At 37.3% G+C, this 27,518-nt stretch overlaps 1 protein-coding gene across 1 annotated transcript in view; it reads right to left on the reverse strand.

Moving 5' to 3' along the window:
- Positions 1 to 25,305, reverse strand: part of LOC119650718 (mitoferrin) — a 63,011-nt gene extending 37,706 nt beyond the window's left edge. Inside the window, exon 1 of the mRNA XM_038053731.1 lies at positions 25,189 to 25,305. Within this exon, the coding sequence (XP_037909659.1) occupies positions 25,189 to 25,305 (117 nt within the window). The remainder of the gene's footprint in view (positions 1 to 25,188) is intronic.
- Positions 25,306 to 27,518: the final 2,213 nt, after the last annotated feature.

Below are 27,518 nucleotides of genomic sequence, written 5' to 3' on the forward strand. Positions count from 1 at the left end.
AAAAGAGACATACACAATCACAATTTGCTTGTCGTTGTTACATTTCAGAAATATTCTCCCCTATTTTCATGAAGTATCCCCTTCTTTTTGTCCCAGAGTAAAATTTTGTTTTTTCTTTCATGCGAGGATTTTTTGATCATATTTTGCTAAGCGAAGAAATTTTATAAGGATTAAATGCTACCTTCATTATTCTAACATAATGGTATTTTTCCGCAGTTTTTTTCCACTTCTTTATCGCTAATTTTCTGGCTTATATATCATGAATTATAATGCAGATGTCCCGATGTTCATGTTGGTCACTGTATGTATATAAAATCTTCAGAATCATTAATATAAAATATAATATATACACATATACTTTTCCCAGTGCAAATATGGTATGATGGTTATATTAGGATCCAAAGGTTCTAGATCATATGCACATATTGCCCCCATACCAGTTTTTTTATTATTACATAATGATGAGAGCCGAGTTACCACTCTTATCAATTGACTTTAGGTTTTTAATAATTTATTTATGTTAATATCTGTAATAACATCATGAGCGCGTGTTAATTTCCAAAACAAATAAGTGGTAATTTTTGATAAAGAATGAACTACCTTTTATATTGAGGCGAAATAATTTCGAGGAATACCATTTAAGACAATTAAAGATAATTTTGGGTCAGGCGAAAGTGCAAACTTTGTGTTCATTTGCTAGATGACAATATCGGGTAATATTCATTGACAGAAAAGAAAATATATTTGCCCATTTTTTCCTCAATTCCCGGATACTTTTTTTTAATTCCATTTGAAGATATGTGGTGATGAAAATCGACGAATACGTCATTAACTTGGAGATATTGAATTTTCTCGATGTATTTATTTATTACTATTTATTTTCAGTTTTACGGGTAATAATTTTTTATACAATTTTGCGTGCAATAATTTTCTTTCTGGGAAACAGTGATTAGGTTATTATTTTAATTTCTGCAGAACAGTTACAATTTATTTTTGGGTAATTATCAATGGCTTTTGTATAATATAACATTCTTCCCTTGACTTTACTTTTTGTAGAAATTAAATAATTGGAAAAAATATTATTGAATAAGGACATTCGATGAAAACGATCGCCACTAAGTGCTATGCATTTATTTTGCTCGCATCTAAAATCAAAAAGCAACTTCCAATTCACGTTATAAGTTCGAAAGTAGAATTTCTGAAATTGTTCTGATATTTGATTGATCTGGATCCTATTAATTATCGATGTTGGGTGTTTAAATCTAAGTCCTTTCATGTCTCTCTAAAACACTTTCATTTTAAGTGAGACTGTTTAGAAAATACTTTCATGTTGCGCATATTGCATAAAAAATATAGATAAAAATGCACTTTCTTCGAAGGAAAAATGCACACAAATACGTTTAATTTTGTACCCATTTGAGTGTATTTTATTACCCCATATATAGTATATATTTTTAAAATACACCAAAGTGCAATTCTACTTTTACAATATGAGGTTTCTAGCGCTCATATAATAAGGGTCAATTTACATAAATATTTTCTTAGAGTGTACTTAATAACTTTATCGGATTGGGACGGTTTTGAAGTGAATTAGTGTCACCATTATTTTTTTTTGTTGGTACGTATTATCTAAGAATGGGTCCTTAAATTATCTATAGACATTTTAAGTCTCCTCCCCTCCCCGGATATTCCTACACTTTACAACTAACGTCATATGTTATTTTTATAAAAATTAGCTAAACATCTAATTATTTTGTTTTCCCCAACATTTCAACAAAGTACCTCGGCCTCTTCAGTGGAACCCTTGCCAGGGGGTCAATAATGTGAACGATTTCCAAATCATTTGCTTAAGACAGACGCTTAAGATAGACAGTGAACCGATTTTAATAAAGTTTTCTTATACATAAAATCTTAAAATCTAAATCCACAGTTGGACAATCACGAAATGATTCTATATTCATGAAGAAAATTTCCTTTTCGTTTCGTCTTGAATCTTCAGAAAACATTGTATATATGTATGTACATTATGCTAAATCGAATGAGAGTGAGATAAAAATTCATAAAACTCATCATAACCTTCAACATTTATTATTAGAACTGGAAAAAGGTTCTCTGATGATTGCTTTCCATTACTGTTCTAGTTTCTTAGTATTTATTTGAATAATAAAAGCAGCTGATCGATTTTATTTCAGCTTTAGGTAGTAATCAATAACAGCCTTTCAGAATGAATTTCTAACTATCCAAGTGAATAGGAGGAGAGAGTAAGTCACTTTCAGTTTTCAAAATAACTAACGCATCTAGCAACTCGAGGGTAGTTTACAGAAATATTCTAAGAATTCATTTCACTATTAAGTGAAATATTTTCAGCAATTAGTTTATTCATGTATAATCCACATCGTTGGAGCAATAATGCAGATATTGAAGCTCAAACGCAAAAGCTAAAATTATCACAGCAAAGATTTGTATAAATATATGAACGATGCCGCCTAGATGCATTTGCATTATTGAGTTATTGAGTAATTTTCGTTTAATTGAATTTGAATCCAAATAATCCCCGAATAGCCAGTTCGCTTTACAAGCAACAAAATTTAAATAAAAATTACCGGGAAATGAACCACATATAAAGATAGTACGGAAATGCATTACTGGATGGTCTTTTTTTTAAATTCGAGATACAGTATAGGTAAGCAGAGCTTGGAATTAATAAAAAAAGCCCTGGTTTTCTTTAAGAACGTGAAACTTGAGCAAGAATTCGAATGCCGAAAACAGTTTTCGACGATGTGAGAAACAATGTACAGTTGTGAAATACATGCAATGAACTGGGCATTCCTTTCAAACTTCGTGAGATCTAGTATGAATAAAACGGCCCCCTTCAGAATGTCCAATATAACACTATAGAACGCACAGAAATAGTCCTATCGAATTTAATGAAAGAGTGCCAAATTCCAATGACAAACGATAATACAATCAAAGAATTACTTCTAAACAATTCGTTAAAGTCATTAGTATCCAAAGTGAAAAAAAAATCCTACAGAATCACACAAAATGTTAAAATGTTTCGAATTTTTATTTCAACTGCCACACGAAATGTTTTGCCAACTTACGTTTGCGGCCATAGACACGTACATTCCAGCTTCCAACATACCACCAAAAAATCTCCGACTCTTATACCCTATAAACTTATAATAGAATGCCCACCCTATGAACTTACATTACATGATTCATACGATTCAGGATACTGTCCGTCTAGGATTCTTAAGTTGGCCATTCAAGGGCAGGCAGATTTGTCAGTCACGCTTGAACAATGCGCACTCCATCCGGCCACCTGTAGTGCAGAAAATACCATCCACTTACCGCCAAACCGGATAATTCTGGCCATGAAAGGCCTTTGAGACGCGAATCAGCGGTATTTTTGTCTTCAAGCATTTATAATAAAAATTTTTACCAAACTGGCACTCCAGTCGCATCCCATCCACATTCCAGCCGCCGGTTAACTTCGGACTGTTCAAGCGTAACTGGCAAACCGAACTGATCGTGAATGGCGATTTTTAATCGAGTTAACTGAGTTTCAGTCAACCCCTGAACTCCTGAACTCGTTTTCTGACTTCAAATGCCGATTTGTTCATATGTATCCCTTTGCAACCTTCTATCTACTGAAGGCTTGTTTAATTGAACACCGACAAAAAAATAAAACAAAAATAATGCAGGTACCGTGAAACGGTAAATACAAACATGCATATGCATATCCCCGTATGATGTGTGCATATGTTCATCTATCTCTGCTGCAAAGTTAACCGATAATCACATTCTAATAAATTGTTTACCAAAAAGGTCGCTATTTAAGGCCGATGAATCTCGAAATCAAGTTTCTTAAACACATCGCTACCATATACGTAGAGATAAGGTCAGAAAGCGGGTTGGAGATTCTTTGACGATGTGCTATAGATCATTGTTTATCGATATTTTTAAAAATAAGTGGCAATTGGAATTCCAATTCATTTGCGACAATCCATGATGTACTGCTCCAAACCGGATCCTGCCAAATTACTTATTCGGTTCTATTGTTGGATCCGCCGTTAGAAAGCGATTTGGGAAATTTCATAAGAAAAATATCCTGTTTTAAAATAAACCTTCTACTGACATCCTATGTAAAGTATTAGACAAAAACTTCCAAAATTTAAAAAAATACACCTGTCTGAATTTGTGCTGCGCCCTTAAAAAAATAAAGTAAAATCGCATTCACCGAAAACCAATGATAATATTTTAAATACGCCGAATCAAAACAAAGATTTTGACTCCCAATTAGTACTACCTAATTTTATCTAATGGGAGCGGATTTCACTAGCCTTAGTTATTATTGTGATTGATTTTCTATTTCATGCATGAATGATAACCCAAATAACAGGCCCCGGCAAATTGTTAGAAAACAAACTGTTTGCGATAAATAATTATACTTCTCTTTTAATAAATACTTCTTTTGTTTGTTTCATTGATTGAACCACCGATAATTAACCTCTGAGAGTTATCCTTTTCATTAGCTTCTAGAAACGAACGACTTCAACGATTTACCAGAAAGCAAACGAATTGTACAAACTTCCATTATTTAATAAATAATCAAAACCCCCTCAATTTACGTGAGTAGTACTATAAAATCAATATTCATAAAATACTAATCAAGGGAATTTCTCATTGTCAGAGGCCCTTTTTTAATAACAGACCTATTCATTCAGAAGTCCTTACGTTTGTCTACCTATGCGAAACAACAGGTCATTTCTTTTCATAGTTTCAAGTTTTAATGTGAATGCAATGGATCTAATAATTTTTCAATTTACCTACGACATCTATCCTAATATTGTAACATGTATCTCAAAACACATTACAATGCATGAATGATTTGCTTTTTATATAATAATAACAAGTAAAGACGTAGTATATGATTTCTGAGAAATGTATTTCTGTCAATACCTATTTTATACCACAGAAATTCATACTTGAGTTAAAGTGTTTGCCAACGTACGGTTGTGCTTTGAAAGTCACATATAATACCGAACATCCGTACACCAATATATATATATACTCAATTCAAGTTTCCTCCACCTACTTTATGCACTTTACTCATGTGAATAATTGTATTTTTAAGTTGCAGTAATCAGGAAAGAGACTCTCTGGTGATCATGCACTCGCTTGAGTATGAAGACTCATCTCGACGCACATTTGTTAATTCTTTTAGTCCGAATGGCAGTTCTTTCCACATTGAGATGGCAGATAAATTGAATTGCTCATTCGTATGAAATACCCGCCTTCTAATGCAATTGCATCAAGCCTATATGAAATTTCCGTTAGTATTGTATGTACTAGATTCGATTTTACGGAAAAACCCACTAATTTTGATTGGCATTATTATCTATTGTCGCTCCTATTTTTTTTAATCTTTCAATATCAAATGAGTGTGCATAGTTGCAATAATGTGTTTAATAATTCTTAAAGAAATCCAAATACTCAGAGAGGAATATAAAATTCGCTGTAAAATCTCTGAAAGTGCCGCTGACTCTACGTTACAAATTCGAAGCTTTTGCATATTCAAACTGACACTTAATCAAGGAATCTGCTGTCTTTCCTGTAGATTTTAGGTAAATCTTGTATAGTCCCAATGGATAATCTCATTTCTGTGTTGATTATTAAAGTTAGTATTCGATCACAATCTTCGAAGTTTGTACCGTATTTACTAATTCCTATCTACTAAACATACTTTCTATAACAAGGATCATGATCGCTCTAGAGGGCATTCAAAAAGCCGTAATTACAATTGAAACTTCGAGTAAAAATCATGACTCTCGGAATTAACGTAAATATTTAAGGGACAAATGGATGCTAAAGTTCGTTTACCAGACTTTTACTATTACAAAGATGAGGGACTCATCACCTCCCAAACTCCCAATAACATTTCGAATATATTCAACGCAAACCAACTCGCTCCAAACATATTTTTGAACTTCAAATGCCTCGTGTCTGAGTCATCTCATTGAGTTTAACGGAGTACAAGCGTTATGAGAACGCGTCAAAGCCGTTCAGAACTTCAACAGACATGGCATTGTTTTAAAATTTCGTGAAATTTTTGGGAATGATGACATTTCTCGAAGAAGTATAAGCAACTCTGGTTTACTCTACCCGTGTAATTTTCGCCTTGGGCCCTGTTTTTCCGCATAATTTTCATCCCTGGCCCGGATTTTCTCTCTACGGGCCTGAGAGTGACGCATTATACGACCTGAACTCGCTATTAAACAGGAAAAAACCTGAAGAGGAAGAAAAAAAAGACAAGTAATACATCAAACCTAGTATTTCCAGGTGGAGTAGAAGGCATCCATACAGATTATGTTTCAGTTGACGCTCACCCGCTCAGAGCCTAGAAGCGTATTAAAGCATTTCATTGTGCTCGCCCGAGATTATTACCGTTACTCGACTCAGGTACTTGATCACAGGTAAGTCGACTGATATCCGAAATGCAGTCACGATATAAATCTCTCTACCACCAATGAGATTTAAACCACCACCTTCCGCAGCGACAGACCAACGCTCTAACCTCTGAGCCGTCCGGACTTGCACCCTTATACTTCAAAAAAATAAATAATAATAATCGTTGTGGAACAATTCAATTTGCACCTAGAGCCCATAGCGTATTCGTTTCGATACACTAAGAGGCATTGGATAACGCTGGTTTAATGTATAAATATATCTATCTGAATTAACTACACGCAAACTTCGTTAGCACGTATATATACCTACATATGTCCATGGAATAATTAATATTGATATACAGATGACGTAAAAACCTAAAATAAAATGTTTCTTTGTGACCCCCTAATCATGTGAGCTGACTTTGTTGTGGTATCGGCAAATTGATATGAAATGATGACGTCATACACGTTGTAGAATGCACAAAGTTCACAAAAAAAGGCATAACTTTGTAAATAATAGTTGGATTTTCTTTAAACTTGATCAAATTGTGCCTTATATCGTCCTTTATATAAATGCAACTTGAGGGGGGTATCCGACCAAATTTCTAAAATATGCTAATAATATACTATTATTAACTTTATTTATGCAGATATCGGAACGGCATACATTTTGGGGCCTAGATTTCGTTTAGATACACTACGGCGATTTTTTTCAGATTTTAAACTTAACACAAAATGGCGCCACTTACTGTATGTAAAAGGAACATCAGACCACACATTCTCACCAATTTTCGTGACAATCGATCCAGCCGTTTCCGAATAAATCGGGTGTGACAGACAGACCTATGGGAATTTGCCAGATCTCCCATCAGACGCGACCCCAGGTGGCGAATAGAGGCATACCTATTGATGTGTAAATATGTGTCCATGCACTTTTCTTTTCTGACTGTGCATGGGCTAGTGGTTGCTCATCTCTAGTGTGTGAACCAAAATGGCTGTGGGAAGAACACCCAGAAAATAAAACCAATATGAACGAATTGAGAAGGAGTAAAGTTACAGTGCAGGGGCTTGGAACCCCAGTATCGGCCACTTTTGGGAGTGAGTGACAACTTGGTCACGTGGCATCTAATCCTACAAGTGTTTTAGATTTGGAGAAGGAAGTGTTCAAACGAAGCATGACACTGCCAAGAACACCAATTGCAAAGGCAAAGAATGATGGGCTAAAAGGAGATAGCTGGCCAAAAAAGGCGATTTCGACACCCATCGGATCTGATCAAGAGGTACTCCATCAGCACCAAATAGATCCATTCAGGAGAAGCTCGTCAATTTTACTATCTCCTCCAATACCAAAGCCAGCAAAAGAGAAAGCTCACAGGAGCTCAACAATTGAAAAAGGTGAAAGAGTCAGTAAAAGGAGTAATCTGGCCAAGACTCACCAAGAACAAAGCCCCGAACCAGAGGAACTACCTTTTATGCAGCTTAGAACTAAAATAGTTGAGCTGTCCGAATTCATCAAGGACAAGCACAACGTGCACCAAGCCATTGAGAATATGGTGAGAGCCATCAAGGTGCTTTACACCGCAGGAAGAAGAAAGTAAGCCTAAGGGAAAGCCGGACATCCCAGCCCCAACAGTGTCACGGCCGACCCAAATGACACCAAAGCACACGGTCATCGACCTGCGATCAAGTACGTGGAAGAAAGGAGGAACCTAGAGGGAACTCTGAGTGAAGTACTATCACCGGGAAATTTTGTCCGGAGAATGGTAGCTTGCCAGGAGTACTGGGATTCGATCAATTCCATGATCGCAGTAATCCAGGATAAACTGCGAAAAGTAGCACCTAAAAATAAAAAAGTCGCACTAGAAATTCAAGCTCCGAGAAAAGTCTAGTTTTTTTAGGTAAAATGTGATAAGTCGGCAACATTCAAAGTAGAGAGGATCTAAAAAAGTTTGACTTTTATAACAAATCACGCAGTCAGCTTTCCTTATGCAATCTGGCTATGATCCAGTCAGTGGATGGCAAATTGTTGAGTTCAACCCCATACATAGCTACAAGCCATTACAGAGTAAGTGCTTCGGATCAATGATTTCACGCCATCGGCGTATTCTGTTTGAAACATCATGACATTGCTGGCATCAAAATTTTTATTAAAAGTTTTGCCTATACGTCATACACAACCTTAAGCCCCCTTAAGACTCTCCAAAACTTCCAAGTTTGTATCGTTTTGTTTTAGAAACTGATTTAAACAGTATATTTTCAATGTGTTAAGCACAATAGAAAAGTCAGTGAAGTCAAGAGAGTGGGAAGTACCGAAGTACCAAAGTACAAGGACGAAAACTTTATTCACGTTTTTTTTTCAAAACATGTTTTTTTTCTGCACTATCGAATGTGGCTTAAAAGTTAATTAAGCTATCAACTTAAAATTCTGCACAGATATTGTTTGTATGTACATACCTAAAAGTTTGTTTTAATTGTTATTAACAAGATTGTTTTTAACAATTTGTTTATAAAAAAAAGTGTATTTTTTTCTTTTTGTTTTCGTTTTTTCGTTAAAAATAAGTACATACAAAACGGAATAATGGGCCACAGCGCAAATTAAAGGAGCCAAGTTTGAATAGCTACGGTGTCGTCATTTTGTTTCTCAAAAAAAATTGTGTATTTACATTTGAACATCAATGTCAATATGTAATTTCATTCAAATCAATAAATGCTTTCAGTTTTTTTGGAAAAAATTCTGGAAAATCCCGTTGTCTGGAGGGTTTCTTCCCCCTTAAGTGTTTACTTTGAAAAAGCAAACGTGCATGTCTACACCAATTGCTAGCTTTCGGTGAATCACGCGATGTTACTTCTTGGAAACAGAATTATTCTGATTGCAAGCCAAAAGTTGTTGTATAGGTCGACAAATCAACAACTAATGACGATCTGGCTCAGTAAAATTCAATTTTTAATTGCCATGCCCATCCGAATTCACTTCTCAACAGAAAAATTGAGGAAAACATTTATAAAAATGCACTTTTTCCTCCACATGAGACTATATGTATGTAAATAACGTAGTTGAAGGGAAATAATTAAGCATCGAAAATGCAATATCACTGTCGAACGGTTTCAGAAAGTGGTATGATGTTCATGATATAAAATCCCTCATTCTGGTTTCACTGACATGCAGCTTCAATTGCGTGGCATAACAGTCGACATATGTTCTCAGTTCAAGGTTTTGTCTATGATAGATACCGCGCATGTCTGTTCCAGAATAAATGCGGAATCTTGCGTTAGAAGTTAACAAAAACAATTCAGAGAATTTTGTGCCACTTTTCGCAATGAAGAACTAGAAGTGAAAACGCAGAAAAATGGATATACACATCATCCCTGTGACGCGGGCAGTTGGGTGTTGCTTTCAGGCTTTCTTTAGGTTGGTCAAACATAGGTCCGGTTGAGCGGCAAGAGGGTTTCTGGGTGGTTTAGACTATATAAATGTATTAAAATAGTGTATGTTTCCTGTTCAATTCCTTGTGGTGTATGAGTCATCCACATAGGCTCTTTTTACTTTGTTATTTTTTCTCCTATTATATTTTCATTAAGGCTTTGTTTCATTTTTATCATCATCCACTTAATGCTGTACAAATAATAAGCCTACAATAGTGAGGCACCACAAAGCCCAACACAAACATTCATGACGAATCTGAATTTGAACCCGCACCATCAAGATCGAGAGACTAACACTCATCCAAATGGGCAACCACATCGTCGAATTTGAATTTGAATGAACTAAAAAATCATTTACTTATTTTCTCGCATTTTTGAACTAGAAAAGAGGAAATAATAAATTAAAAAATTTAGTGAAATGTAAAAAAAATTACAGCTTCATTCAGAAGAGATACCGTGGCTACCAGCTTAGTTGATAAAGTATCTGTTTTTAAATTTACATCAGTGTAATATCGAAACTAAGAGATTTATGGACAAATTTTAAACGCAGGTGGATATTCGACAAATGAGCTTCGAATAAGGGGAATTCCAAAAATTGTTGTTTACGGCATAAAAGACCTATGTTCTAGGTAGATTACCGAATTTCAGCTAACAACTCTTTGTTAGTCCTCTTCAGTGTCAAAAAAATTTCGTTTGTCGCGCACTTCAGAGTTATTTTTTGTTTTTCGAGTGTTTTTTTTTTGATATTTTAGTATTCACGATTCCAAAATTACTCAAAACGTGTGATGTTATATAATTTTGGAACCCTAAGTAAAACTATTGTTAAGTTTTCTCGTCGTCGAGCAGCAAGAACTGGTAATTCACCGTTTGAAAAAAGGACAGAGTGTCCGCAAAAAGGCTGAAATTGTCAATTTAAGGGCCTCGACAGTCCAGCACATAGTTGAGCGTTTTGTACATAAAAATTTATTGGAAAATAAGGCCTTTGGCAGGGTCCAAATAAATAATGATTCTACGGCTTAAAACACCGTAATTTTTGCGGACGAATCAAAGTTTAGTGTGTTAGAGCACTTCATTCAAGACCGTAATGCCACACTACAGTACACTGTAAGAGCATTGCTATCGCTCGAAATTATTACCCTGATTTGACTCAGGTACTCATTCACAGCTGAGTCGACTGGTATTAAACGTCCAATCACGATACAAATTTCACTGCCACCAGTGAGATTTAAACCGCAACTTTCGTACGACAACCTGACAATCTGAACAAAAAGAACCTTAAAATAACTGTAAAGCATGGGAATGGTCATGTTATAGTTTGGGCTTGAATGTGCGCAGCCGGAATTGGTAGCCTAGGTTTTATTGGAACAATGGACTAAATATATTATCTCGATATACTAAAAAAAATTACTGCAAAGTGCCGGAAAACTGAGCGTATAGGTAGGTTCCCGCTTCTACCAAGATAATGATTCGAAGCACGGAAATGTGCAAACTTGGCTGATTTGGAACTTTTTTGAAATAATTAAAACTTGCTTATGCTTTTTGCTAGTAGTATTTGTTAACCCTGCAAATACCAATATTTCATAAACCCCTTGTTCTCTTCACTAGTGCTAAAAGTCCTCTAGTCAGACAACTTTCAAAGTTCTCAAGACTTATAGCACTGATGAAGAGAACTAGTGGTTCGCGAAATATAGGTGTTTGCAAGGTTAAGAAAGCAAAAGGAAGTCTTAATTATTTGAAATAATAAACTAGGAACACAGCGATATTACACTTAAATGATTTGGAATTATTTAATGTTATACTTTTGTGGTTTTCACGTTTTCTAGCTCTTACACAGTTCTGTTTTGAAAAATTAAATCAATAATGAAATTTGTCAGACTCTTAGTTTTTAAAAAGCTTTTAATCTCCCTCATTTAATACTCTCATAAATATATTTATGTGTAATGCCATATTGGAAACAAACTTCTTGCATGTGCAAATAAACTGAAGGGAAAAATGGTATACGAAAACGTGTCATTTGGAAGTCTATGAAAGCGGGCATTTCATTTGGAATTCCCCGCTAACTGCATTGTATTTTGTCTGTCTACTGCTTGCATAAAACAGTGCGTTCAATGACATGAATGGTCAGTAGCTAAAAAATTACTTCTAGTTTATTTGCGGTTGGAAAATCATTTCGCAAATCCAAACCTCTTTTCCGGATTTTCTTCTCAATTTTTGATAACAACTCATTAAATTTTTCAGGAAGAATTCTATAATCCTATTTTTTTCTATATCTGTCTCTTCTATTAATATAAGCATTAATCCAGATACTTCCTAGGAAAACAAAGTAGAAACAAAAGTGTATTGAAAACCAACTGACATGTGTATAACAACTTCCCGAATCGTAGGTGAGAAATATGCAATTTCGGATCCACATTGGTTTGCAGGCTATTGACATATACCTGTCATTAATATGCAAGCTGGTGGAATGTGCATTCCCCACTGAGAGTTGGCAATAACCACACCCATCTTCCCGAATAGAATAGGAGAGTCTGCGATCAAAGGCTAGTATGTGGACTTCCAGATACCTTTGATGGAATGGCCTTACTTCGAACAGCGCACGAGGAAAAAATCCATGCTGAAATATTATGGAAAAAGAAAGAGTTGAATGGAATGCATAAACCACTCGAAAATTCAACTTTTCCATCAGTTCTTCAACTTCAAAATAAAAACCGAGGCGGAACTATTGACTCAGCCACCAAACATTCATTAGACGCCTATGACGAAGAATGACAATTTTCTGTCTGCTCTTGTGAATTTCTTCCCATACAAAAAGCCCCAAGTATAAATGATGATAACCATTTCGATAAAAGATCATTCAAAATAGACTAACGAAAGTCTATAAAAGTCCCCGACTCCATACCCTGAAAAATGCATACTATCCCATCGTCACGTCGGAACAACTGATTAAATTTAAAAACACAGAAAATGCATTGTAAAACAGCGACCATTACGCAGATAAAGAACCATCGGCAGAATTTTGTCTACAATTCCAAAATAACAGATTTCAGATAATGAATTTATTCACAATTGAAATATTAATCTCTAGACATTAAGATATGCAGTGAATTCATTATTTATTGTCTGGAACATCAATACCACATCAAGCAAATCTGAGTAGGCAAAGCAAGTGCTAATCTAATAACTGATATGATTCAATTAGATTCAGAAATGATTCATATATAGAAACATATAATATATACAGATGTGTATGCAATAGCCTTGCGGGCTCAGTGCACACAGTTCAACAACCGATTAGCATAATTCATAAGTCGGTAAGAACCTATCTAACAGCTCAACAGTAGAGCACTAAAGCATTACTTAAACAATATAAACGAGTAAATCAACTTGAAAAATTATTCTACAAATTTGGACCGCCTAAAATAATCGACAACTCGTATGAAGTCGTGTCGTTAAGGCATAATTTAAATTTAAACAATTTAAATGTATAATTCTAAGCTCCATGACCTATTCTACTACTTATTGAGTTCGTACGTATGATTGTTATCATAAAAACTCATAAGTTCATTTTAATATCACTTTATTGCTAAAAAAGGGGTCGTATAGAAATATTCCCAGTTTTCTTCATTTTATACTCTTCATTGGGAATCTCCGGTTCGTGGAAGCCTATCTTATCATTACTTTGGATCCGTCTATACACGATATTGAATTGACCTTGCGTTCGTCTCTCTTTTCACTATTATAATATAATTAACTCGCTTTAAACTACAATGGCATGGCAGCTTGTGTATTCATACAAGGGATTTCCATAAATATATGGAAACACAATACTCCTAGACTGTTTAATAATCTTGAACAATGACTTGCGACCAGAATGCCAATTGCTACACCGTGAATTGGTCATGTAAAAGTAGATATAGAAAAAGATTGTCAAGCACGCATACAATTAGAATATCTAGTTCTACGCCAGCAAATAATTATACGATTCAAGCTTGAACGATTTTCAATTTTTGAGTAGAAGAACTTGAATATTTATCATCTTCAGGTTCCACGTAAGCACACTAATAGTAGCCACTGGCTAACCATTGCGTAATGTTGTGTGCAACAAGTGGTATGAAAAAAGAACCTGATTATTGTGCGGACCTCTGCAATTGAAATGGATTAATTCAAAAGAAATGTGTACCGGAAAAGTCTGCCACGTGTGAAGAATGACTATAAGTTTATGAGTTTTCTAATGGAATTGCTTATATAATAGCGAAGAGCTAGCTTTGAGGAGGAACACGAAACAAAACTAAATTGGGCAAGCTTCTAAGGTAACTGAAATATCGTCTTCAGTAACAACTCCAACCAGATTCAGAAAGAATCCAAAAGACGTTGCCTCGAAGCCTGAAGATCAACGCGAACTTGTCTGCGATGTGAAATTTTATCTCGCTTTCTTCCGCCGCAGTCGTTAATTTGCGCTTTAGTGAAGTTCAGCTGTATGATAAATATTGGATTTTAGGTTCCAAGATTTTTTTGATTTCACTACTTCATCTAATTGAAGATTCTATAGCTTTATATGGCTTTGGTAGTTTCGAAATTTCTTTCTTAATCCCTCTCCCTCCTCTTTCAAAAGGGACAACCGCAAATAGACAGCCCGGGATTATACTTTTGAGAAATTCCGATTTAAGTATATGCCGCCAAAAGATCCCAATCCAAGGAAGAACCAAATTAAAACCGAATCGTATAGACTAAATTTGGCACCTCCCCATTAGGGTCAAGTTTTTTGAAAGGCTAGTGCTAAAGAGACTTAGCAAATCATTTTAGATCGAAATTTTATACCAGTTCGACGATTCGGTTTTAGTGATACATTATTCCACAACAGATGCGCGAAATTGCAAATATGAGTAAACATTTATTAAAAAGCAAACGTGTAATAAGACGTGGCGTATTGTTTGCTCCAATTGTGGAGGGATCTAATAAAAGATTTTCTCGAGATTCTCAAATCTTACCTATCTGAGCGACTAAAGTGAAATGCATAAAAACATTCTGACTGCTTCCAGTATGCCGCTGTGTTGCTTTAATATGTGAGTAATAAAGGGAGTGTGAACGCCACTACAATGGAATCTCGATAATTCGTACATCGATTATTCGTACTTCCGGCGAATTCGTACAAATTTGACAGTCCCCAGAATTAATTTTCTTTATTTTACAATTCCAATAATTGGTAATATCGATGTTTCGTCCCAAATCATCAGTCCCTTGACCATATGAATTACCGGGATTCTACTGTATTACTCGAAATGCATGTCTGAATGAATAAGAACTTCGTCGACGTACGAGACAGATACTCGTAGAGATTTTAATGAGTAGGCGGGAGCGGCAGTGGATAGGTTAGGAGAAAACGACAACTCCATTGCATGTTATGCAATATGAGAGAACCCAATATGTTAGGATAGCCGGTGAGTAGAAAATCTCGGAAAATTATGGAGTAAGTTAAAGCATGATACTAAGACCCGCTAGAGATGACAAGTATGTATGGTTCACGCACTATGCCCCATATAAGGGTATATGGCAACCATGAGTAAACCGCAAGGCATATTTATTTTTTCTAGATAGGAGGGTTTACATAATAGACAAGTTGCTGCTAGCGTCAGCTGCCCGGACAAAAAGTAGGCGTTAGCTAGAATGTAAAAATGAAATTGATTCGACCTTAAGGTTTGAAGAGTCACTCAAGATTTCCAGATGCCCAGACCATTTTCAAAGTGAACCCTACAAGGATCTTTGCAATGATGTATGAATCACGGATTAGACTGATGGAGCCGCACCATGAACGATCGATGGCCAAAACCATAAGATTACAATAGGCATGGCAGGCTGCATATATAAAAGAAGCTGCTACATCCCTCCAAATCTTACTCATGGCTTTGACAGGGTGCTCTCCAACGCCGTGGTTGCTCATGTTTAACTAAATCTCCAAAGAAGCGCAATTCGCTAGATTTTGCGCAGCTGGACATGGTACTGTTCGTTAGCCATAATATAAATATAAAGGGGTACTTTTATGAAAATTATCCCCGCAACAACAACTTGTAGTTTTCTTCCAACTAGGAAGGAGCGAGGGTTTAGAAAATTTCTGTTGAATTATGTTTAAATCACGTATCCGCACAGGGAGCTCTTTCTACAAAACAAAGCATTCCCAGCAGACAACCCAAATTCTGGTGAAATAGTGAACTGTGTAGCCTTTACTTGGATCACCAACGAGCAAAAGACGGTAGTTAAGACTTATTAGGAAAGAAAAAACAGGCATTGAAGTAGCGTAATGAAATCTGAAGTTAAGTAAAATATTGAAGGATTTGGTGCGGTGCATATGAGGAATCACGTACTACTGCCTTAATAAGGGATCGTGACGGCCATAAGAGACTTAGGAAGTATTAGTAGTATCGCCAGAAATCAAAGACGAGCTAGCGGAAATTTTTAGTAGGATGTAAGGAAAGTTTCAGATCAGGAAAAAAGCCTAATAAGTCTTTTAAGCTCGCCGTAAATACAAGACCGCAGTTGATAACCTGGGAGCTTTCTAGATTGGCTGTCAGATTTCCTTGAAGGGATCTGAGAAACGTATCAAATTCCACCAACTGGAAACTAATTGAAAATCCTCCCACGACGACTTACATTGCCAGTTATATTGTAGCTGTTGCTAAGAGCTATCCGGAGAAAGACGCCCCTTGTACGATACTGATCATGGATTTAAAGAGTATGTTGGCTCCGCAAATATTCCGCAGGGCTCTGTAATGCACCCACTATTATGGAACATCATATATTAAAACCGCTTTGTGTCTCTGTTGGTGCACAGCATCTCACCACTCCTCTTTGTTCTTGTTATGGACAATGTCACACGGGACTTCCAACGTCCAGCGCCCTTATACACTGCTTTATACAGATGAGGTTTCCGGTGGTTTGATATGCTGGATGACCATTTAAAAGCCTCACGATTATTTCCAAATCAGGCATTTGATAGAACCAAGTAGCGAAACCGATCACGACGAGCCGATCCCGCTTGTGAACGGGACAAAGGCTGAACAAAAAGAAGAAGATTTATCTACGGAATAAAGACACACAACGAAATATCTGGAGTGAAAAAGAGATTCTCCCAAAATCTTCCCCCGGACCCCGATTATCTTTCTACGAGAAATAATTCTTACAAAAATGAAAATAAAACTGCAAAAAGTTGGTGATTATATAATTAAATGAACAAGAGCACGAAACATCAAATTTAATGAATCTAAATCTATAACATTAACTCCACCAGCAACAAGTGAATCCCGAATCCAGAAGAATGAAACTGGTGCTAAATTCATAGTCTAAACAAGTTGGAAACTGGAATTCGGTGCTTCAGTTACGGAAAGGGAGTTCTCAGTAAATATAGAAATCGACAAGAGCATAAATTTGAATACCGAGATATGCAGATTCTAGATTTTCCGGTTTGGTAGTTTCCGAGAATGAGTCTATTTTTACTGTTGTAGAAATCCTTGTTACACTCACTCGATATTGAAATTTGGAGTAGTACTAACAGTGCTTCGGTGGGTTACCCTTAAACTCAAGATCATGTAACTCGCTGTATGAAAAGGGTTTGTTGGGGATTTCGTTGTTGAGGGTAAGGAATGAGAATCCCCAAATTTAAACTAGAAAAATAGAGACTTTACTCGACGAATGCAAACCGAATCCTATTTCCAACGCCAACACAATGATTCGAAAATATGAATACTACCAAAATCAATAAATCTAGACACTGAGAGATAGAAAATCCTAAAGATTCTGAGTGGATAAGCGGGGCATCTAATTTCAACATTCTTGCGAACATAAAAGGGAAAACTGAGGTCAGTTGGAATCTGTATAGGTAGCCTTATAATTCATTGGAAAAGGTAAATTTAATACAAAATTGTGGCGATAAAAACCGCGAAGATTTTTTTTAGAAAAAAAAATTTTTTGTTTAGAAGAAAAATATCAGCTATACTAAAAATATACAAGCTAAATTCCATGAGGACTAAAATAGCCACTTTGACACACACTGATCTCGGACACTGTGGTTTCGAAATAAAGCTTTTCAAATATATTACTTTTGCAATCTCAAAGGTTAATGAACTTAAAATCAAATAACTCCATAACGTTTGTGATGACAGGAGACTGGAATCTCCCACATTTGCAGGTTTTCACGTTATATTGCTGCATGATCTTCGATGGAGATTTTATGTTCTAGAATGCCAATGAGAGAAATGGAGTAGAATTGAATGAAGTATAAATTTTGCTCACATTACAATATTTGAGGACTGGACAATGGACCAAGTGTGAATTTTATTCGATCGTGAGTGCAAATATTCCACAGCGCCAATAATAGTATCAAAGACCACCAAAAAACATTCAAATCTTGCTTTTGACAACATAACAAAAATGTCCTATTCAAAAAAACAAGACAAGAGTTACACTACAAATTGTATCTTTTGGAACAACAAGGCTAACTTTCATTGAATTCATAAATGAGCGCTACTGGGATGCACAAACACGCAATCCATTATTGAAATACACAACTGCTTGGTGTGCCCTATCGTACTGAATATTTTTGTAAAGTGCCAACAACTAAGTGATAAGAGTGAAAGTTATAGATACATGGTCACAGATTATTTTTTAAGAAATTTGCCAGCACATCCATTTTATGATTTCCGCAATATTGGACTGGTCCGCTTGCCAACCGAACCTCCACAAATTGGTTGCATGTGCATTTTCCGTGAAAGCTTATCAGCCACTGATGGCGTGCGTTAGAAGAAGAAATTGATTTATTATTTGCTTCTGCGCGACGCCATTTACAATATTACTTTCTATATATCAGGAATCAGTTTTTAAGGGAAACTTGGAAGTAAGTAAAGTTTCGAACGCAAACTTAGGCCTAGAATTCATGAAAAGAAATGAAATTAGAATTAGTACAAAGGTTACAGAAAGATTTGATGTTACTTACAGTGGCGATGAACGCAAGGTTGATTGGTCAGGGAAAGCAACTTTTATAATACGCTAGAGAACATCTGCAGAAATTTAGGGTGAAATAATACAGTTGCTCTCAGGTCATTTCAGTGCGAAAACGAGAAGGATCCGTTTGCATTAAACGTAGCCAATTGTACCATCTAACATCCAATAACGGCATGTCATCTTGTAGGTGATGTAGGAAACGCGATTGCAGTTCTCCATATGGAGGATTCCAGGCGGTGATATGGTGATCCAAATAGAACATGTGGTTTTTAACAAGCGAAATCATTTGTGGTGTACGTATAAACCGATTAGCAACAAATTATGATGATGACCATTACAAAGTGACAGTACCGCTACGCCAGCGGGTCTATAATATACCATTAATTAAAGGTACTTGAAAAATTAAATGCAATACGGAGGAGGTGTCGAATCCAGCAGTAATCGAATAGCTCCACAACGGCGGACCGAGTTATTCAATGAACTACTTAACTTGCTACGAAAGGAAGTACACAGAGAAACAAGCACGAAACCAAGGAAGTAATCCACGAAAGTATATGAAAACGTGGTAGTTTGAAAAAAAACAAAGCACCTGGGGAAGACTGATTTCCAGATCTATTCCAGGAACGATATTCCTTACTCTCAAACCCACATGATAAGTTGTCGAAAATCATTAATAATAAAGAAACTGTGTGGAAACTTACTTTCCCTGATTATCAGCGTAAATTTCAGCTTGGAAATAAATGAAAACAAAACAACAAATTTTTGCTTTACGACAATCCATGAAGAAATGCAAACATAATGTTGATCTCAACATACTATTTACTGCCTTGAAATAATGAATTTGATAATGTGTGAAGAACAGTGATATTGACGGCGGTAGAAAAATTTGTATTTATATCGTCTGTTGACTCCTTTTCATCACAGTTAATTTTATGCTAGTGATAAGGCTACAGCAGCGGGACAACAAAAAAAGTACAAACATCCATGACGATAGCAATCCGATCTCGTTTAACGAGGTCAAGAGACTGACGAAAAAATTGGATAACCCAAAAATTGAAACGTTTCACTATGATAACCTTGAAAAACATTTGGACAAAGGTCGTCATTTAAAATTAGGTATCGAAAACGTTTACTATGGCGACGCTTATCAGCGGCAGCAATTTATCACACACACATGTATACTGTACGCATACTTTAAAAGCACCGAGGAAAATAACAAAATCGAACTATACAAGGATTTCATTAGAAAGATGAAATCACAGATGATGTAGATACATTATCATAATTTTTCACCATGATTTTTTGTTTAGACGATTCTAGATACTGAATACATACAGGCTGAAAAAAAGTACAGACTACTTTTCAGTTTGAAAGGATAAGTTTCCACAAAAAAATTGCTAAGTGTAATTTTTTTACCTCCTCCTAGACCAAACTTTTAACATCGTTAGTCCTTCCAACCAACATAAAATAATGCAAGTGATTCTGATTTCAAAAAATAAGAGAGGGTTGCTTGACATCAGAGTGGTAAGAAATAAAATCAACCCTAATCAGGCAATACCAAAAAAAACAAAGTTCTGATCATAAGGAATACAATCTTACTTTGGTTGAAGGCAAGTATTTACCAAGCATAAGCACGATATGTATCCGTGAAAATAAAAACAAGTCGGAAACCGAAAACTCATCACCTCAGGCATGGAAGATTTTATGGATTTTTTATGTAAGAATATTTGGATACTAAACGTTTACATTCCATACAAAACTAGTCGTGTATATGAATTCATATTGCATGTACATTCTATGTCTTTATTAACAATCGTATAATTACCACTAAACTTCCCATGACGCTCTTGATCTATATAACTGCAAAATTATCTATTTCTAATATGCATAATATTCACTTATTGATTTTATATGGGCAGATATCGAGATGGAGAAGATTTTGGTTCCCAGATCTTCTCTAGGGTCATTATTATGTTTTTTCAAATTTTGTGGTTAATTTCTGAGAATGGCCCCTTAACTTAAAAGACCTTTTTCTAACAATAAAAATGTAATCAAGTCTATTCTACAACAAGTAAAATAAGGTGTAGGATCATTTATTAAAACAAAATCGCGCAAAACACGCTCTCATAACGTGCCGGTGTCCGACAGAGTATTACATTCCAGTCTAGATTAGAAGTGAAGGCATTATATAAGCAATTATAGGCACTATAGTGGAGGCTTCCTACAAGTGAGATTATGATCACGATGAATGATCTGAATATCATAGGCATACGATAGAGAGGTATGGTCTTGTTAACCATAACAACCGCGAAATTTGTTGATTTCTGCAACTTTCACCCCTCTCGTAATCTGCGCAACACTTTTCAAGAAGGGGCTACCTCAAAGAAAGGGGTAGGGGAGATGGTTAATCGGCACTGCGCATCTAAACAGATCAATCAACCACGATCAGTTACAAATCGAAGAATATTGGTACATAACAAAAAGGCTACTGTCATCAACCTTGAAAAGGACCATCATCTGATAGTCACTTACATTTGCTTGCGTGTCGCTACTACTTCCCCTCACACAGAAAGAGAGAAACAGAGCCCGACAGATCATAGCACTCTTCCTATTTGAATGGACAGAACATCGAGGTCGTCAGTTGATGTAAGATTGATGTCGCGCGACATTTTATAATAATAATAATCGTTGGCGCGACAACTCCATTGGATATGAACCTTTAAGCTTGCTAGAGCACTTCATTCAAGACCGTAACGGTACACTGTAGGAGACTACATCCCCCCCCCCCCTCCCGCTCGTAATTATGTGGGCATTTTTTTTTCCTAAATTTAATTTTGTGTGAACATAGTTAAAAATTCAATTGCACTGCATTTTTTAAAGAGCCAATTACCCAAGTAATTTGATCTGGAAAGGACTGTATTGATAATAGTCAACCTCACACGCTTCACACTTACATTTTAATACATTACATTTACATTTTATCAGCAAATGTGAAGAAGTTCATCATCATCAACGGCGCAACAACCGGTATCCAGTCTAGGATTGCCTTAATAAGGAACTCCTGACATCCCGGTTTTGCGCCGAGGTCCACCGATTCGATATCCCTAGACGCTGTCTGACGTCCTGGCCTACGCCATCGCTCCATCTTAGGCAGGGTCTGCCTCGTCTTCTTTTTCTAAGATAGATATTGCACTTATAGACTTTCCGGCCTGGATCATCCTCATCCATACGGATTAAGTGACCCGCCCCCCGTAACCTATTGAGCCGGATTTTATCCACAACCTGACGGTCATGGTATCGCTCATAGATTTCGTCGTTACATAGGCTACGGAATCGTCCATCCTCATGTAGGGGACCAAAAATTCTTCGGAGGATGCTTCTCTCGATCGCGGCCAAGAGTTCGCAATTCTTCTTGCTAAGAACCCAAGTCTCCAAGGAATACATGAGGACTGGCAAGATCATTGTCTTGTACAGTAAGAGCTTTGACCCTATGGTGAGACGTTTTGAGCGGAACAATTTTTGTAAGTTGAAATAGGCTCTGTTGGCTGACAACAACCGTGCGCGCATTTGTCGTTGTCGTTGTGATTTTCGACCCTAGATAGGAGAAATTATCAACGGTCTCAAAGTTGTATTCTCCTATCCTCATTCTTCCTGTTTGACCAGTGCGGTTTGATGTTATTGGTTGGTTGGCTTTCGATGCTGACGTTGCTACCATATACTTTGTCTTGCCATAATTGATATGCAGCCCAAGATCTCGCCCCGATTGCCGCCTGCTCGATCTGGATGAAGGCAGTTTGTACCTCTGGGGTGGTTCTTCCCATGATGTCGATATCGTCAGCATAGGCCAGTAGTTGGGTGAACTTGAAGAGGATCGTACCTCTTGCATTTATCTCAGCATCACGGATCACTTTCTCGAGGGCCAGGTTAAAGAGGACGCATGATGGGGCATCCCGTTGTCGTAGACCGTTGTTGATGTCGAATGGTCTTGAGAGTGATCCTGCTGCTTTTATCTGGCCTCGCACATTGGTCATGGGCAGCCTAGTCAGTCTTATCAATTTCATCGGGATACCGAATTCTCTCATGGCCGTGTACAGTTTTACCCTGGCTATGTTATCATAGGCGGCTTTAAAATCGATGAATAGATGGTGCAACTGTTGTCCATATTCCAACAGTTTTTCCATCGCTTGCCGCAGAGAGAAAATGTGATCTGCTGCTGATTTGCCTGGAGTGAAGAAGTTCACCTAAAACTTAAGGTGCAGTAAATTCGTGGGCTGATAAGTTTCAACCGCTATAACTTTGACACTACGGCCCGGATTTCTATGAAACTTTACAGTGTTATGCCCCATACTATTCTCTATGTTTCAAAAATGTGGTACTCCTGCGATGAACGAGTTTACTTGAGCAGATATCGGAATGGTACATATTTTCAGGCTTACATTTCATATAGGCGATTTTTAAATTAGGCAATTTCCAAAAATGAATCCTGTCTAACTTTAAGTTTGCATATTTTAACCCTCCACTCACCCAATCTACATTGAAACTACAATCTGCTTCTAAAAGAACTTATTGAGACCTTTAATTCGACATTAGATTTACAGCCCCATTAAACTCAACATAAATTTATGCCCCTGTGTTGGGATTTTATAGTTCCAATTCTTCGCCAAATTTTAAGTTTCAATCGGTGCAGCTGTCATGGAGAAAAGTACATGTGACCGATAGACAGACTGTAAACCGATTTTAATAAAGTTGTTTTACATAAAACCTCAAAAAGTGGTAAAGCGCACAGTGATTTAAATGGTTTTCAAATATTCAGTGATGTTTTTTCCGGAGGTATATATAATATTTAATTAGCAAAGCTAATCTGAAAAATCAGGAACGCAGGGTAATAAACGGATCGGCAGAAGAGAAGACTATTAACAAGGATAATATACATCCTACGGTGTAATATTGTACAATAGATCCGCTAAGATCTCACAAGTATCAAAGAAAACTAAAAGACAGTAAATAAACTGATGAAACTTAATTTCGTGCAAAACTTTGTAACAAGTAAACAACAATTACGATAACCAAACACTTATCTCGAATCTGGAAATATAAATAGGTAAAACCCATATAGAATGCCTTAAATGAGAGCCACTATTGGAAAATAAGTCAAATTTTGTGTTTTCTAACTCAATATCTCTCTGCAATTCTGCCAACCCGATTATGATGGTATCTCCCAAAACCTACTAACCTGTGACTAAACTTAAGCATTGATGGTAACCAAACTATTCTGGTGTGACCTTCACACTGGTGGGAGTCACATCACACTTTAATCAGCTGGTTTGCCATCTCAAATTCATTTAGATTCATATAATGTTGCGCTTGTATGTCATGTTAGAATGTCAACAAGTCTACTGTAGCGTATAGAAGATATTCAATTGTATTTAATATTTTAATCAAAATAAAAACAATATTTAGCAAGGTTGGGCTGGAGTAAATAATTCATCTGATGGACATAGTATATGCATACTTAAATTGGGTGAATTAAGTGCAAAAGCACCCAAAATCACTGGCTCGCAACAACTTATTAAAGACTGCGCTGCCGTGGGAGCAACTATCAGTGCCGGACAACAAATCGCTATCTGTTGCCGGCTCTAGGCAATGAATCCCAGTTTGTGCTGGCAAACGTTTGATAACGTTGTTTTATCGCATTCAAATTTGTTGCTTGATTCATAGCGCAAAGATCAACGCCACAAACACACTTCGCAGTCATGTGCGACCACTATCAGCGGAGATCGACCTAGCACCGGTTTTTGCCTCAATTCAGGTAATGATGGACTATTTCGATATTTTGTAAGCACATCATGATGTAGCGAATTTTCTAACATTATCTGAAAACACATATTCCCTGTCGCTTCACAGCGCTCTAGTGAATCGAATCGTAGTCCGCCTTATCGATGCCGACCTACAACTGTCCGCCCGCCCGCTCACCCACCTCTGCAAGATGTAAACAAAGTAACCGCACGCTATACAATTTCCAATGCAAATAACATGACCCATCCGCACATATAATTTACTATAATTTCCGTTTCAATTAAAACGTCCACAGTGACTTGTTTCTTCCAAGACAGCAACGCAGAGTCACAATTTTCCTTCAGATACTTTTTGCACAGTATCCACTGAACATTACATCACTGGCATGAGAGATTGAGGTTATGTCACACTCTATTGCCCCGGGGCTTGCTGCACTGGTTTTCTGATCGGAATGCGTGCAGTTGCGAGGCCGTTGGGGCCCGCAGTTTAGAAAACACTTTCCTCGCAAACATCTAATACTCACCTTCACAGAATCCAGCGGGTACATTACACAATGCTCCAGGACCCCGGCAATCGCGCCCGCTGTCATATTGGTCGCGGCACTCGTCGTCGGCAGCATCTCATAGTCGTCAAAATTCATAATAACAATTGCGTGGAATCACTCGGCCGCGATCCTTTTCAGCACGTCGAGGTGGATGGGTTCCTCTTTGCCTACGACGCTGTTCCGGCCGTTTACGTTTACGAGTCGCTTCCTGCCTGCTCAACCAGCTCACGCAATACCGTCAGCAGCCGACTGCCAAGAACTTGCCAAAAATAAATGCTTTCGCGGCGCGAGATGGGATGCAAGGTGTTGGGAGCTTCAGCGAACTCGACTGACCCACTATCGACACCGACTGACTGACTGACTCTGACCGATACTTGCCGCCCGACTGCAAGACGACTATCGCGATGAACAGGTACCTACCCGCCTACCGTTTCGTAACTACAAATTTCAAGTTGCCAATCTGTTTACAAACTACAACCCGCAATTTCAACCGAATTCCAGAAAATTAGAAAAGATCTGACAGTCGACGCTCGATTGCTGTCGCCCTTGCACCCTGACTAGGCCCTGAAATTCCCCGGAACAGCCGTTGTCGTGCCGACTCCCAGCACCAGGCCAACCGCTGCCGTGTAAACACCCAAAAACAATTCACAAATTACAATCGTCCGCTAAACTTTCCCGGCTTGCTAGTGGGAATTCGACACTGAATCCGCAAGATATTCCGTCGACGTACTCCTCGAGCCACTGACTGTCAAATCGGTGGGGACAATTTATCGAAAAAGCCTCGGAGCTCGACTAAATGGGAATGACAAAATATGAAATATGCGAAATTTAGACCGGAGCGAAGCTAACGTGAATCTAAGCTACACGCGCATCACAGACTCGATTTCGTTAACGAAAAAATTTGATTCTTTTTGCAAAACTCTCCGCATGCGACCGTCAAACGCACACACGACCCGTAGAGAAATCCACATGAATTTCAAGCATGAACTTGGTCGGCTCGAATGAGAAAGTTATCAACTGTCATCTGGGCGCTCTCCGATTGGATCGAGTTTGCACGAGGGCAACGAGAGCGCGTTTTCGCACGACGTTTCCGCACCTGCTGGGAGTTTGGTTTGGAGAAGAGAGAGAAATGTCGGTATTTCGCTGAAGCGCCCGGTGCGCCAACGGAATACATGAGAACTATTAGTGCAAAATAGTGCGCTTGGAAGTAGCATGCATTTCCTTAAAGCTGAATATTTCTGGTCACCGAAACTGATATTTGGTTGATTCGTAAGTAGAAGAGTAAATGAATTCAGAGTTTTGAAGCCGTACCCAGTAATAGATACTAATGAATAGTAGAGAGGATAAGGTGGATGAACAGATTCGTAATTCTCTGCATTCTTTGACGGTTTTATGTTCCAAATAACCATGGCGCCTGGCATATATTGCAGGCGCAATGCAGCAAATGGGGTAATCCTCTAATTCGTTTCAATTTATAATGAGTGACATTTAAATTATGACCACGTGAAAATGAATATGAAATCCACTTCTATCTTAGTAAAGCGTGCCCACATTTCTAATAACGTTAGGTCTGTGCTCAAATATCCATTTTTTCTGAGTTATCACAATCTTGGAAGATTCTTAATCTCAAACTCCACCAAGTACTTTCGAAAAAAGGAATATTAACCCTCCACTGCATGAATTATGATTTGTGAAAACAAAAAAACACAAAAGTGAGGCCATTTATGGCATCGTATGCATCTAGCACTACAAATGAAAAATTATCGTTTGATCACGAAATTTCAGCACCGAATTACTAGAATTAAATGTGATAAGCCAAGAACATCTCAGAAATCTTTTGATAAAAGGTTGCATCTCTAGTCTTCAAGATACAGCAAGACTTTCTGATTGTGAAAGTGCATGCTATCCATGTCTTTGAACCTATCGACTAAGGAGCATCACAATTGTAAAATGCTACACTCCAACAGAGGCTTTTGATATAGTGGAGAAGGATGCTTCCTACAAGCAATTCAGAGGAGGCTTCTAAAGGTTGCATTGCGATCGTGATGGGTGATCTGAATGCCATGGTGGGGATCTGACAACACCTTACTCGGACACGTGATGGGGAAGCATGGTCTTAGTGATCGTAACGGTAATAGTTGGAGGTTCGTGACTGTCTGTAACTTCCACCGCTATTGGTATCACACTGTTCGAGCGCAGAGCCTGCCATAAGTTCAGTTGGTACGGTGGTCATACCTACGGTAGAACATATAACCTGGGAAACGCCTGCCGCTGGGAGCTCATTCTTAACGAAAAGCTGCAGACGGAAA

This window comes from Hermetia illucens, chromosome 3 (assembly GCF_905115235.1).
Source record: "Hermetia illucens chromosome 3, iHerIll2.2.curated.20191125, whole genome shotgun sequence".
Classification (NCBI taxonomy): domain Eukaryota; kingdom Metazoa; phylum Arthropoda; class Insecta; order Diptera; family Stratiomyidae; genus Hermetia; species Hermetia illucens.